Source organism: Scomber japonicus, chromosome 9 (genome assembly GCF_027409825.1).
Source record: "Scomber japonicus isolate fScoJap1 chromosome 9, fScoJap1.pri, whole genome shotgun sequence".
Lineage (NCBI taxonomy): Eukaryota > Metazoa > Chordata > Actinopteri > Scombriformes > Scombridae > Scomber > Scomber japonicus.
The window spans coordinates 15,233,869-15,249,898 of NC_070586.1; the positions used below are offsets into that span (position 1 = coordinate 15,233,869).

General features: G+C 36.9%; 1 protein-coding gene across 1 annotated transcript; it reads right to left on the bottom strand.

Annotated features, from left to right (window-relative positions):
- Positions 1–486: 486 nt before the first annotated feature.
- si:dkeyp-117b11.1 (B-cell linker protein) lies at positions 487–11,383 on the bottom strand. The gene is made up of 19 exons (XM_053325141.1): positions 11,202–11,383; positions 8,812–8,837; positions 8,665–8,699; positions 8,535–8,560; positions 7,991–8,084; positions 7,804–7,871; positions 7,667–7,718; positions 7,452–7,553; positions 6,842–6,870; positions 4,031–4,067; positions 3,827–3,881; positions 3,553–3,583; positions 3,345–3,378; positions 3,132–3,237; positions 2,930–2,967; positions 2,680–2,723; positions 2,506–2,574; positions 1,838–1,996; positions 487–1,713 (listed from the first exon to the last, which is right to left on the bottom strand). Exons 1-19 carry the CDS (start codon positions 11,208–11,210, stop codon positions 1,597–1,599), a joined length of 1,131 nt encoding a protein of 376 aa, XP_053181116.1. The 5' UTR covers positions 11,211–11,383; the 3' UTR covers positions 487–1,596.
- Between the last annotated feature and the right edge of the window lie 4,647 nt (positions 11,384–16,030).

Below are 16,030 nucleotides of genomic sequence, written 5' to 3' on the forward strand. Positions count from 1 at the left end.
ATGTGTATTTTAATGAATTTTAAGTATATTGCAGCGTTAAATTGCCATGGTGACTAAGTTTCAAGGTTGAAATGAATCCATAGTAAATTTTAGTGACCATTATTTCAAGTTGATAGCTGGTGATGAAATAGTTATACTCCATTTAAAGAGTGCAAACAGGTGGCCGAAACAATGAAAAGGGTTCGATATTGTTTTGTTGATTTTTTATACACAAGCACTGATGGTTCTGCTATTTAGTATGTTGGCAGGTCCACGATTTATGTTTTTGGCCACAGAGAAGGTGGTTTCATCCTGACAGGAAGCAGGTGTAAACAAAGACTGCTGGTCAGTTGCCACAAGGACACACACACACACACACACACACACACACACACAGCTCCTGGTGTCTCAATGAAAGCCACAAACCCTCGGCTCACCACGCTGACCCTTATTGCCTGGGATTCAAAAAGTGGAGATTTGACAACATTTACTTTGTTAGAAGTGAGTTTACTGAAACAGCTTCATCAGACATCACACAACACACAAACTTCATAATGTACTTAATCCTTTAAGTGAATTCCATATGCCACAGAACCCCACGCTGGGGTCAGTTTAACATTTAGGTCACTTAAACCAGTTTAACTGATAGTTACTGGCCAACAACAGTAAATCTGAGGACACTATATATAAAACAGATGACTTTTCGTCTGTATTCCAGACTGAACAGACACATGTAACATTCATTATATTGAAAATCAAAGTAATTAAACTAAACTGAAGGGAAAAGATACACACCAAATCTGTACTCGTGACTGAAATTAAAATTATTGATTCATGCAGACGTTTAACGGTTCATCACACACACGACCATAATGATGGAAATCAGCAGGAGGCACCAAAGTGATGGTGAGGAGTTAAAGGACAGATTCAGTTTTTTCAAGTCTGTCTTAAAATAACAAGTGCCCATATGAACACTGAACCAGGTTTTTGCTTGCTGTAATCATTCATTTTGGCCCCTATCAATTATTGAAAGTGTGTTATGAGGGATGGTCAGAATGAACAGGAGGAGTGATTACTGCAAGAAAAAATATGTTTCAATGTTCATTTGTTTTAAGACAACAGACTTGAAAAAATTGTAAACTTGTCCTTTAAACTGCAAACCAATGATCTCTGTGGACTGATATCTTATTACAGTATAAATGTACAGTTTCTGTGTTAAACAGTCAACGAAAAGGCAGTTATGGCAGAGGGAGCATCATTTCCTCATGTAGAAACATCCAGACTGAGACTGACAGTAACACAGTGACACATTTTCCTTCTCACTAGAAGAACAGATAAACCTTTGCAGTTACTGCTAAACTGATGACAGAACAGAAAAATCGCCTCATCAAATAACAGAACTGATTTCAGAGGTTTATATTTCACGTTTATGCTTCTTTCACCTCGCTTACTCTGCTTATACAGTATTTCAGTGCACTGAATGGTTACATCGTCTATTTCATATTTACCAATAACATAAAGACTGTATGACTGATTTCACAGAGTTGTAATTTCACTTACAGAAACTGTGCAATTATTCTTATTGCTTCTTATTTGAAAGAAGCATGAGAGAGGCTTTTAAGGGCGTGCAGGGTGAGTTAAATACGCCATGTGCTTGGCCTGGCTCTTGCTGTCAATCAGACACAGCTGATTATTCTTGTGGTGACTTATTATCTCGTCCAGACTGGTGAAAATCTAAAAGAGAGGGAGAAAGACAAAGAAATAGAGGTGAATTTAATCCTTATTACTGACAGGTACTTTCTCTCTTTTTGAGTATGCATCTCTCTCTCTCTCTTAATCCTGTCCACTATGGCCTCACCTCTTCATTCTTCTTGCCCTCCTTTCCCAGAGCGTAGCCTTGTGTCTCCCCCAGGAATCGGATGGGAATGTTGTACACCTTCTGCTGGTAGAGCACAGCGAGGGTGTACGGCTGGCGGGCGTTCTGGGCCGAGCTGTGTCGGATGAGGAAGGCGCCATCCTTCAACAGAGAAAGAAGAGGTGAGAGGGAAACCAGAAAAACCTGAGCAAAATGGGTACAAAGACTACAACATAAAAAAAGAATGGAGATTAAAAGTCGGGGAGTTGTGGATAGTAGAATAAGGGTTAGTTAATGATGATAAAGAGGTAATAACATCTAATCACAAAGAGGTAATAATGTAGACACATATCTGAAGATAACAATGATGCAGAACTATTTAGTAATAGCAAAGTAAAATTGTGGCAACAATTGATATTATGATAATTGATATTATAGACTGACATTATTTTACTAATTATATACTATCACTATTATATTGATTTATTATTACCTCTTTTTTATCAAAATATTACCCCACTATTACCTACTGAGCTGGAATGTAACGTTGTACCAAAAGACTCAGGACCTTTAGTTATCCATTATCTCTGCAACGCCTATGCCTTAAGCCTTAGAGTTTGTTTGTGTTTGGCTTTACTAACTGTTTCAAACATAGAAACTGTTTGGTTTACCTTGTTGACTCGGCCCAAGAGATCCTCCGCTGTCTTTCTGTTGCAGTCTCCAGCAAACCAGTCTTTGACCTGTGATACGACATGAATATTTAAAAATAAAAGTTATTTGAACCAGTGCTCAGTAGCTACAGTATATAGTAGTTATAGTAGTTATATTTCTGTACAGGGCCATACCTCATTTCCTGCTTGTTTGTTAGCCCTCATACCAGCAGAGGAGGCTTAAAACAGATAGAAACATATTATGTGTCAAAATTTGGGAAATCTATATTTGGCAGCTGCCAGATGGTAAAAAGTATGATCCATGCAATGTTTGGATTACATTAGAGGAATTATCTAAGCAAACCCCGAATGATCACAGCCATCCCTCTGGATTTAAAAACAACCCCTCTCTTTTTTTTCTTTTTTTTTTTTAATTCGAGCTTACCCGCTGGCTTAGTGTCGGCCATGGGAGGATTTGGAGGGCTGAAATAAAGACAAGAAGGCTAACATTATACACTGGATTTAAGTTGATGAGGTCAAGTGCCATAAACACCTGGAAATGAATGTAAATTGTTGCATTTCACAGCTTTTTAAACTAATGCTCCATCTGTCTTTAGTTCATTCACTACAAATATATTGCCTCTTACCTGGGTTTAGCTTCCTTCAGGCTTGCAGGCAGAGGAGGCTTAACACTGGGTGCTGGTGGAGGAAATTTGGAAGGAAATGTGGCGCGTCTTGCTTCAACTGAAGGAGCTACAGAGGCAGGATGTGTTGCACATCATTAACATGACCAAAAGGATTGTTTCTTGGTGTTAAAAGATGCTGTACTGACGTATGAGTAAAGGTGATGTTGTCTTTACCTTTTACTTCATTCAAAGACGGCAAGAGAGAATTCTGAAAGGGAGGAAATGAATGTTACTGCTGTTATTAAAGCTTAATGTCCTGAAAGAAAACTTTCATTTCTATTTCAGCCTGCATCATTCAGACAGTCATGCTTTAAATAAAGACACAGTTTTGCATAAGAAAACGATGAGGTGAATAGTCACCGAGATGAAAAATCACACTCACTGATTTAGCTCTGGGAACTGGAGGCTTCATCCTGCAGATAGAGTAGAGGTTAATTTAATTGCATGTTTAGTACCAGGAATTTAAAAACATCCCTACTACAGTATATCGCCCACATTTGCATTTAGCTGGAAAAGAAAACTCAGCAGCATCACTGTCTGAAGGGAAATGAAGTATGAAGGCATGCAGACAGATTATATCTCACATCAGTTTTGTCGGTAATGTCACATCAGGTTAGTGTATATCAACATGTTCAAACAGGCTGACAGGCACCTACATGGGGATGGAAGAAGGAGGCATCCTCATTGGACCACGAGGGGTAGGAGAGCAAGCTGAGGAGCAAGATGAAAGGAAATTATCATTTGTATTAGACTTTCGTGAAATGTCACTATCTTCCACAATACATTTATAAGTAGTCGAAGTGACTAAACTTTTAATCGACATATTTGAGTTACTTTTTGTGAGATGTGATGCAACCTACCAGCTGTTGGTTCTAAATATAGGTCATCATTATCTTCCTGAAACACAAAAATACAAACAGTGTTCATTGCCAGTGAATAGAAACAGTCAAAAATTAATTTCTGAAGATAAATACTTTCTTGAGAAATGTTTTATGGCACAATGACTGACATAACAAACAATGTGTGGGACCCATGCACATCTTTCTTTACCAAGCGCTTTGCCCAAAAAACTGAAAACTTTCTGTTCTTCAAAGACTTTCAACTGTATAGGATGCTTCCTTAATGAATATTCTTCTTTAATAACAATTAGATCAAGTAAAAAAAAGTACAACGTATACAGAGGTGATTATGATGGACATATCCATCCAGAGAACGAACTATCAGGTTAACATCGGACTTAAAGGTAGAATATGTAGAATGAGCAGAACAACGCCATCTAATGTCTCGAGATCGTAGTCGCAACAACCAAAAAGTAATTCCAGCAGTTGGGTTGCCAGGTCCGGTGCCGGATTTTGTTTTAGCTCTAACTCTGTAAATATACCACTTTATCCACATGTCTAACCTTTTTAGGCGAGAAAGTAGCCCTCCACAATGTGACGCTAATTTGTCCAAATAACATCTGCTTAAAGTTTTGTTCCTGCGAATTCGGAGCCGCTCAAGTTAGCCGTAGCGAGTAACGCACTTCCGGTCATTTTCACAAAATAAAACACCCGTTGCCTTTTATTATTAAGAAAACCATAACGATAGAGTTGGTGCTTTTATTTTGAAAACAGGAAGCGAACATACCCTCGCTGTAACCAGAGACATTATAATAAGAGAAGGACTTTGCTGTAACTGACTTGAAACCACCGAGGTACATTACATTGTGGGAGTAGCAGCAATGTCTCTGCATGTACTGCCTAATCCTAAGCACTGATTGGCTTGTGTGTGGTGTCGTCAGAAGCAGAAGAGGCTCACGGTCGTAAACATCTAGTCACGTGTACTCTGAGATGGACGCGCAGGTCAGGAAATGACGTAACGGACCGTATATGGTTTGGTATTTGTGTTATTACATTACGTGTTGGACTAAATACATGGACATATTGAGGAAAGTATTTCGGTTTTATGGAAACGGATTTCATATTTCACAAGAATGGATACTTGGCGAGCTGTACAGAAAGACCTGTGTCATAAGATGATCGTTGTGGATAAAGGGAAGACTTTGAAGGTATGTAGGCATTATAGCTTTTCTTACTTAGCTCAGGGGCTAGCCGAGCTAATCGCTAATACTATTACGGCTTGAGCAACCATATAAGTCGTGAGTGGTCTTGAATGAATCAGGTCAATCTAAGCTTTCCAACTATGTACGGCATGAATATATATGTGTAAGGGTTGGTGTTTAAAACATTCAGAAGAACGTGTGGCTACCTCCTAACATCCGTCCTGTCCCGTGAACGGAACAGCGGGCGTTAAGAGGTTAATGATCAAATATCAAAATCCGAATAGCGTCAGAAAGTCAACCCACTCTCCACATTTCCATTTCTACCGTTTTGATACTTCATGGTACACAAACAAATAGCATCTCATATGAAAGCTAAGACCCTGGCGAGTTCAACAATACCACTATTATTGCGCTAAAAACTCAGTGAACCAGCAGCCAAAGAATACAAAGTTAAACAACCACTTATTTACAGCGACTAACAGATATTCTGTCTTACCTTCGAAGTTTTGTGATGAAAAGTTGTACTTGAGAGCAAAAAACGCTGGTTTTAGTAAGTCCAACACGGCCGTGTTTGTTTACAACTCCATTTCACCCAGTGCCTGCCTACAGTAGCTGCACCGGAACAACAGACAACCCTGGCAACCCGCAATTCCGGCCGCTAATTGGCTGGTACAGTGTACACAGAACGTCATTGTCGAATCCGTCAAAAAATTTTAAAAATATTAATTCAGACTAAATTTTTTTTTTTTATGGGAAAGCAATACTTTCATTCTGTACCCCTCAAAATCCCCCGTGGCTGTATTCTTTTTAAAAAAATATAGCTTTTAATAAATATTCTACATATTCAACCTTTAAGTAGGGAAAGTATAGTTTTTGTTTAGCCCTGTGTACAAAATTAATCTGTTTCAGTTTTAAATGTTGTGGTCATGATCTGCCAATTTTAAAGACTACATATTTGAGAGGTGATTATGACAAATACCATGTACTTTATGAGTTCAGTTGAGTACTCTGCTCTTTAAAAAAGCAGTTTATATTCTCCAGAACAAAGTCAGCAAAGAGGCAGCACCCCACAGTTAAAAAAAACAGCAAGAAGAATCACCTCATGTATCAGTGTTTTAGAGGATTATGATGATTCATTCACAATCAATCAGTGACTCTTTTTGCTGTTTTTAACGATGAAGAACCACTTTTTCCTGATTTTGTTCTGGAGAATATACTGCAGTGCATGTACTTTATGTTTGACAATAGATCAAAGTGATGAGTATCATTACAGTTTGTTTGAATGTACTATAAGTTATACGGTAGTATAGAATACATCCAAGTGCTGTTGAATCTTTAAACATATTCAACACTTTGAATATCAAAAAGTTATTAACTGATCTTCTTAAGTCTGTTAAACAATTCAAAATATAAATGCTGCTATTGTTTATTTCTTGACTTATCATTTTCATCTTTATTGTGTTGTTTTGAACCATAACTTAATAACAGGTATCACTGTCTGCTTAGTCTATTGTTGTTTCTTTGGGTTTTTTATGTGTATGTCCATATACTTGCTTGAATGTAATAAATAATAATATAAAAGCATAAAAGAGTCTACATGCTAAAGTTAGCAAACATCAGTTAAACTCACCTGCTCTTCATTTGGATCCAGATACACATCTAAAATAGAGAAAGAAAATACTTGAAGCAACATGTGTGCTGATAACTAATACCTGTAGAAATCTGTGTTGTGGTCTATGAGAAGAAATCCTACAGACAAACCCAATCAATCAGTCAAATGACCTAATCTTTTAAATGTCTTACTTTTGACTACACTTGTTCTGCAAAGAAATTATTGTGGCCTTACTGCAGATCAGTTAGTTAGTACCTTGTGAAGCATTGAAGCTACAGCTCTAGTGACACTAGGTGGCACTATCTTTGTATGATTCAGTCGTGGTGGAAATCTCTTAACCATTTATTTACCCAAACCAAACTGCTGTTGCTGCTGCTGTGCACAATGAGGATTTTTTGAGAGATATCACATCAGCAAATATAAAACCTTATATGGAGTGGGATTATCAGATGACTGTAGTACTGTAAAACAAATATTTATTTTAGTGTATGTCATTATTTACACACTTAACACCTCATTCAAGCGTTTACCTTCCTCCTAGTCATCAGTCACAATCACTGGTCCTTCACAAGCTGATGAAATATTTACATGAAAGAGTTATTAATGTTGGTGGAAGCAATTACTGCACCTTCCTCAGTGTTGGGCTCAGGAACTGGAGCAGGAGCAGAACGGACTGGTGGGGGAGGCATCTTCTTTCTCCCTGGTTTGTCATTTCTGTTTACCTCAGGTGCTGTGAGGGAAAAGGATAGGATGCTGCATTTAAAATGATCAAGAGAGGATATCAATGAAAAACATCAATACATGATTTACAGCAAATGAAATGAATTCTGCTGACTGACTCACGTTTCTTGGTGTTGAGGTCAAAGTAGAACTCTTTAGCACGCTGGTGAGGTTTCTGAATGACAGAGGGGAGATCATTTTACAATAACATCTCAAAAACATGACACATGCAAACTTCCAGGATACTAAGCTGTAGTTACCAAAGGTTTGCCCATCCTGGGTGGAGGAGCCGCCTGCCTTTGTGGAACAGCAGGATTGGATGTCCTTTCTGCAAAACACATTTTTAGGGAAAATGTTGCTTTTTGTAAGTTGTCAGAACAGGGATTTGCCACTGTTTTCACCCTACCCCAATCTGTTCTGCAGTAATGACTGTAGGTGCAGTGTTACCCAGATAAACGTCCTCTTCCACTTGTCTCTGTGGGACTTTCACCGGTGGACGCTCACAGGGAGGCGCTTCATACGTGTCACCTTCCTCTTCATCCTGCCATGAGCAATTATAAAGTTTAGCTACAAATCAAAGGTGCAGGCATGGAGACTTTTAACAAAAAAGTGATTGCCACAATGATCCTGATTTTTGTAAAAGCCAAAGATAAAAAGCCAATTAACGTAGTTTTGAGGGGAAATAATAAAAATACATTTGAATATTCTAGCTTTTCAGTCATGTGACACCAATAAAAAGTGGAAGTTTTATTTCTTTTTTACAGTGTAGGAAATCTGAAGTTTTTATTGCACTTTATATTTTTGGAAAAACAGGTGTGAAAATATTAAACCTCACAGCAATATCCTCCATGAAAGGAAGCATCACAGTTTATAGGCAATGTAGTGACAATATAATATATGAGTGTTGTAAATTATTTTAAAAATGTTGAACCTTTAATAATAAAACCTATAAAACCACAAATCCAAAAACTTGTTGACTATCTGTACTCACAAACTCATCTTGTGGCCATCCAAACCCTGCATTGTGAAACAGGTAAACAGTCAATACATTTGTAATCCAAGAATTCAAGAAACAAAGTGAAGAAGCATTAAAATCCAAGGTGAAGTTGAAGTTATATTACCTCTTCTTCTGGGTGGAGCTGGAGGTCCGCTGTGCCTGAAAAGAAGAGCAGACATAAGAGTCAAAACATGCTGCAGCACCATGAGCTTCACTCATCGTACGAGAGCTGTAATACAAATTAGGTTTTTCTTTCAGTCACTATACTTACAGGTTCTTAAGTTTTCCAAAGAAGCTCTGAAAAACACAGAAAACTCAAATAAATATTTTGAAGCTGTGTTAATGTGAAAAAAGCAAAATAATCCGAACTGAAGCCTGCCTTGTAATCATTTACTTTTAGTCAAATAATATTAGTCATCAACATAATCAGGTGTGAGTCAGTGATTCATTTTTGAGATAGGTCACTCTGATGGACAATAATTCAAAAAATTATAATCCCTCCCATGAATCATCCAGTGGTGCAAAGTAAGATAGTACTCAACACTATATAGTTCAAACTGGCTCCGAATGCTGCATCAGTAATAATAATAATAATAATACAATGTAATATAATATTGTGATTTTCACTTTTTTATGATTTTTAGATTGTCCTTGTTTGGCTTTTTCCTCCTTTTTTTACCTTTTTTTTTACCAATGTGATTTTCTTCTTTCTTAGAATAATAACATAAATGATGTGCTTGTGAGTTTAAAGCTGATTATAAATGTAATAAATTCTCACTCTATATAAGTCCAATCATGTGTATTATTCATACACTCAATAATTGTTTCATAGGTGGATTCATAGCTCCTGACAAATACATTACATCTCAACCAGCTGGAAAAAAACATCCTTAAATCTGCTTACAAGTACATTACATTTACAAGCAGATATTAAGGTATTCAGTATCCTCATTGTCCTTATGGACCTTGTATTTCTCATGAATTGTATCTCTCTAACTGCTGCTACAGTTGTTCACTGATCAATGCTGTTTTGAAGCAGGAAAATAATCAGTGAAATCACAGAAGAGTTAATCTGCAGGGATGTGATGGTGGTTGGCAGTTGGAGGCGGAGATAAACACACACGTCAGGTGAAATCAGGAAGTGAGAAACAGTATCTGTGTTTTCCCACAGTGCCAGGTCTCAGCAGGGTGACTGTAGAGGGAAGTGCTGATGTAAAATAAATGACGAACAGACGAGAGGGAGAGAGGGGGGAGGACTACATGAGTCTCTCTTTCTCACACACACACACACACAGACAGACACATACATTTGCACACTTGTATTTACACTCACAACACTGTTACCTACTGTTGATAAATGATGAGCAGGTTAGAGGTGATTAAAAAGGATGAAGATTATTTATGACCTTTCCCATACGCAGTAAATCCAAAAGCATCTGCATTTTAAGGCGTGCTCAAGTCACAGTGACAATGTTCTGCTTTGTGTTACCGCTGTCAGCAGTAACTCCTCTCTGATGGGAAATGTTAGATCTACCTGCTAAGTCTCACAGAATAGAGTTGTCACCAAGAGGAGGAAAAGGAAAAAGCCACGTAACCATGAAGTGAAATCTGATGCAAACAAGGGAAAGAAATTCAAATTTTTCACTTTTCAGACAATAGAAATAGTGTATCTGTGTTATCAGAAGCAATTATACTAGAGATGATTGCAAAGTAATTAGCTTCTGTAATTTTGAATTTTTATTTTTTAGAAATGTTAAGTCCAACAGACACTTATGTTATGTAACAGTAATCAAGATCGGACATTTTGTTCTAGGCAACGGAGATAAAGTTGGACCAAATACTCCCCATCTACATTAAACTGTAAAATTAATCAGAATCAGGGACACAGACAATCACAAAGTCTTTTTGTTGTGATCAACTGATTTTTCACCAAAATATCATCTTAACCACAGCACGTTTAAAACTACTGTATGTTCGTGTTTACTGAATTATTGAAATATTTAATAGGAACTGAGAGCAGTATTGTCGCCACAAAAAGAAACAACACAGGGAAATTATATCAGATTTGACTACAAGCCAAATATGACATGCATAACATGCCATATTCAAATATGTAGTTTAACTGTAACTGTACATGTATGTCTTTAAATAGAGAGGCAGATAGAGCTTACACAAACCATCAAACTTCACAAGACATATAGTGAACAACAAAAATAGCACCTGTGATCAGTTTTTGTTAAAGTTAATTAATCATAGTCCTAATCCATTACACCGAAAATATGTTAAAGTTTAATTCAGGTTAAACTTGTTTGAGCTTTCAGGCAGCTTTTTATCTCTTTTACAACAAAGCAGCATTAGTGTACTGATGCCTGTAGGTGTGTTTACCTTCGGTTAATCTGCAAACACAAGCTCCCAGTTATTTTCACTGTTTGCCTTCTTCACATTCCCACACAATCACAACTTACCTTAAACAATGTCTCTGAATCCCGTGGAAAAATGTTAGATGAAAAGTAAATAACAAGGAAGGTTTACAGAGGGCTTGGTTGCTACTCTATAGTACAAAAACTCTGCCGTGAAACACACACTCACTTCCTTCTCACTCCACCCAAAGTTAGCAGAATGTAAACCAAAATATGACAAAAAAATAAGGCAGTACATTACCATTGTCATGATTTGGGGTTCGAGTCTCACAGCTCAAGTCATGAGGAAATGTCTTTGTTTCTGTTCTTGGATGCAAATGGTTTTAAAGATTGAAAGCGAGCGATACAGAGAGAATGTGAAGAGCGGCTATAAATGATCTCATTTGCATTTCCTACCTGAGTCAGACAGGCAGCCTCACCTGCTGCTGGACTGTCTGCCTGTAAATGAGCTGTAGCTGCTGTATAGCTTAAACACGGCTCAAAATCTCCCTACAGGAAGCTGCTAATGTCTATATTAACAGCTGAATTTGATATCATATGTTGCAATTGGTAAAGAGCATCTATTTTGTATTCCTAATGCCACCTAAAGGGGAAAGAAATTATTAACCTTGAATGCACAAACAAGTCATTAATGAAACTGTCATTATGATAGATCTGTTAAAAAACACATAAACTGCCTTGTTCCCACACTCAGAGTTTAACTTCCACCTTTAAGACTTGAAGCAGTGTGTGAGTGAGTGTGTGCAGAGTGTACTTAAACCAAAATAAACCATCTGCTGCTGTATATAGGTGTTAACACCAACCCCATTCATTTTTTACCTCATTGTTCACCTCTGGACATTGTTCTCATGCTAAATTTCTCATGGTTATATTAGGATGGCACGCCAACCTTACTGCTTACAAGAAATGTAAATGCCAACCTGAATGAAACTCTTTGTGATTTACCAAGTAGTTGCAGGTTTCACTGAATTTTACATGGAAATGTGAAAGGAGCCAGAACATTATAGACTCTGATGAGCATATTTATGTTTTTAATTATTATACAGTAACTTTTTCTCTTAGTTTGTGTGTCGCTTTATTTCCAAAATGCTGACAGAATTTCCAGTGGTTGAAATTTATTCAAAGGCTAATACAGTTCACATTTTTTTTTCAAGTCAGTGTTAATACATCAGTCAGGTGCTCATATAGAAACTGAAAGAAGTTTTACTCACTGTAATTGTTCATCCTATTTACACTGGCTATAAAATGGTCCCCTTCAAATGGGTTTCAATGTAAGTGATGGAGGCCAAAATCTACAGTGTGTTCAAACAGTCATTAAGTGCAACAAATGAACTTAAAAGTTAATCTGAAGCTTGTGAGAGGCCTCAGCCGTCTGAGTTAGTCATATCAAGTGGATATCTGCCACATTTACAGTCTTTTTAGCATGAAATCCACTCTTTGTGTTCCCTCGTCACCACAACACGAGGAAGCATATGACTCTACATAAAAGCAATAATAATAAAGCTGCAGAGAGTAGACCAGTTAAAAGCTGTCCCTTTATAACAAATATTACAGAAAACCACAATGAAATGGTGTAGGCTGTTATTTCTTTTCAAAACTTAATGTTGTGGTAAGACAGCTGAGGAGTGTCATCCAATATAAATGACCATCAATAAAATTCTTCTCACATTGTAAAATCTTGAGTTGCGGAAGAACGCTTGGAATCTTCAAACATGTAAATAAAAAACAAATGTCAGACAGACTGAATGTGTAGGTGAAACACACCTTGTTTCATTGGTCTTTTATTAGAGATGAATTAAGTTGTCCTTAAAAATCTGTAATTGCAGAAATATTATGACTCCAGAAAGAGTTGAGGTTAAGTCTCCTACCTTCTAACAGTCTGAGTTAGTCATATCCAGTAAATATCTGCCACATTTACATTGCAGCATCAAATTGCCTCTTTGTGTTTCTCTATTGAGCTGTGGTGGAAGTACAGTAACGAAAAAAGGGATTTTGGTACTAAAAAGACTGTAATGTTGAAATATATCTACTTGATTTGACACATTTGGACAGCTGATCATTCATATTAGTTTCAGATAAACTTTTAAATACATATTGCACAGAAGAAGATGGATTTTGTCTCCAATCACTTATATTGTAAGTGCAACATGAAGGGACTAATGGTCAGTGTAATGATGAAGCGTCAACTTAAAACCACTGAGGAGCTACATGGACAGACTGGTAGTGTCTAGTGAAATAACACAGTCCAACTTCTGCTTCTTCCTTTTGATTAGATATTTATTACTCATTGTTAATGATCTTCAACGTATAAAAGACAAGAATCCATAACCAGTGTGTGCATGAATCTCCATTTCACCAATACAGCAAAGAGTGTTCATATAGAGTGGTGGTCAAAAAAACTATTTGTTCTCTTCCAGTAACACCTTAAACCTGAATAAAAGTTCCCACTTATAGTAAGAGCAAGGAAATAAAGCGAGGAATCTCTGTGTGTTCTTCACATATCTCGAAAACTCTTCATTAAATCTACTTCACACTGGCGGGGTGTATTTCTGGACGTGCAGTGTTAAATATGATGCAATTTGGACAAGGGACACATTGAATATTAATAAACTTTGAGTAAACAGGCAAACAGCTGGACCGCTCAGCTCTGTGTCTCAGTTTAGGGCTGTTTGATATAAACACCGTCACATCATATAGTGGGGCGGGGCTTCTGAGCTCTGACTTCTAAAGTGGGACAAATGCACACACCCCGCTCAGTTAAACTGCCCGCTACAGACATATGCTACAGAAGCAGAGGCAGTAAAACTAACCAATAGAAGCGCAGATACATTTGATTGCCAGCAGAATCGACCAATGGAACTGCTTCAACCTCAGTTTAGTCCCACTGGTGAAGTTTCTGTCTGGATTTAAACCATCTAATTTATTAATTTATCATCCTCATACTCAGTCAGTATGAACAGGATGAATGATTACAGCAAAAATAAACCTGTTTCATTTTTCATTTGGGCACTGCTGTTTTAAAACAGACTTGAAAAATTGTGAATCTGTCCTTTAATGACTTCTGCTTTGATAATCCTTGATCTGTCTTATTATAATTTATCAGTGAATTCTATAGACAATAAATAATCAGCGGTTCCCTGAAGTTGTTTAGATCATATGCATTAAAAAAGAGTGAATATGGATTTCATTCATGAACCTAATGAGTACCTCTCCTTACTGATGTGTTGTTCCTATGTTACCATGACAACAACAAGTAGTCATCAGCTGAGGTGTTACTGGATATTAAACACTGGCTCACATTTTATTTACTTATTTATTTACTTATTTTACACATTTTTCATTACACATTATCAATGTACAGAAAATGACACTTGAATTTGACATAATGAAATTATATTAAAAGTGCACAATAAATGCAGAATGACATGAAACTGTTTACAGCACCCTTGTCCCATCCTCAAGGCACCCACTTTAGCAAACCTCTTCTATAAAGTGTTACACAAAGGTCAGAAAGCATAATGCATGTTTTGCCCTGAGCACCAAATGTTTAAGGTACACACCACATAAATGCAACATGAATGTAGGCAGGGACCTTTGTTTCGTGTCATTCCCCTCTCTCACCACTCATTTTCTCTTTCCCTCTACATTATCAACTGTCCAATAAAAACAAAAATGCCACAAACAAAAAACACAAGCACAAAAGATGTATTCCAAATATTTATTAACGAAGCAGTAGGTTGCCAGACATTGTGGTTATAATGGCAGAGACAATAAATTATTACACTACAGTACACACATTAAAATATATATTTAAGTCTCTACAAAACAATAGAAAATACATATAAATATTAATTTAGTACAAAACACCTAAAACCTAGTTTCCCCTTGAGAGTCTATCACATTGCAACTCTAAGAAAGATAAACAGAGTTTGTTAAGAAGATTAGCTTTGCAGTCAATAAGCAGTTAAACATTAAACAGAGAAAACAGCCCCCAGACATTTCCAATATAAACTGTATATATACATGTTACTGTATATACTGTACACTCTGGGCTCAACCCAGCTGCCTGGTGGAGAAGTGCTCTGGGAGTCGGATATAAAAAAAGATTTACTGCCTTTGCAGTGAAGCTTAATGAAAAGGACATGTTTGTTGAATGTTGAATGCCCGTCCTTTCTCACTTGTAAGGCAACAGAGAGCTAAAAGAGCAAAAACTGCAATAAAAACAAGCAGAATCTGAACCAGCAGATAGCTGTCATATTGATGAAGGTCTGGTATTTTAAAAAAAAAAGGCTTACAACTTTTCAAGTCTGTGTTAAAAACAACTGTCAGGTGCATATATGGACACTGAAGCAGTTTTTTCTTGCTGTAATCATTACTTCTGTTCACACTGACAAATAAAAGATCTTCTCCAAATGAGCTTCTAGTGTAAATGATGGGGGACAAAATCTGTAGTCCTCGTTTTGAGCGGAAATGTATTTAAAAGTTTGTTTGAAGACAATATGAGGCTTTAGCTGCCTTGAGTTGTCAAATAATGTGGTCACAGTCTTTTTACTACTAAATTCCCTCTTTGTGTCTTGACAGACAGTGGTTTCCTGTTCAGCTGCACAGTGAAAGGATCGTAACAAAAAGATTGAGTTTGACACTAAAAATATAGTAACTATGAAAGATATTGACTTGATGTATCTTAAATGGACAACTGAAGCTTCATATTAACTTCAAAGAGACTTTTAAATGCATTTTTGTGCAGCAGGCTTGTGGACTTACATTGTAAGGGCATTATGAAGGGATCTTCTAATGGACAGTATGAACAGGAGGAATCATTACAGCAAGACAGACTTTTAAAAATGAAAAAATGTATTTCAGGCCTTTAAAATAAGCAAATGCAGAACATTTTGCATAAAAACTAATCGAGTGAACATGACATCAGATCTAGCAGACAGGTCACAATCAGGAAAAAGACATTCCTGTGACTATGTGACTTATTGTGCAAACAAAATTCCTGTGTTGAGTGAAGCGTTCAATAAAAGTGCTACTGACCTCAAGTATATCACTGTGACTTCATAGTATAAA

What these genes read in the sequence shown, in the direction of transcription:
- si:dkeyp-117b11.1 (XM_053325141.1), bottom strand. An exon ending in GATGGCCACAAGATGAGTTT is followed by an intron (nt 8,085 to 8,534) that starts GTGAGTACAGAT and finishes TGCTCATGGCAG; the next exon opens with GATGAAGAGGAAGGTGACAC. An exon ending in CCAGGATGGGCAAACCTTTG is followed by an intron (nt 7,719 to 7,803) that starts GTAACTACAGCT and finishes TCTGTCATTCAG; the next exon opens with AAACCTCACCAGCGTGCTAA.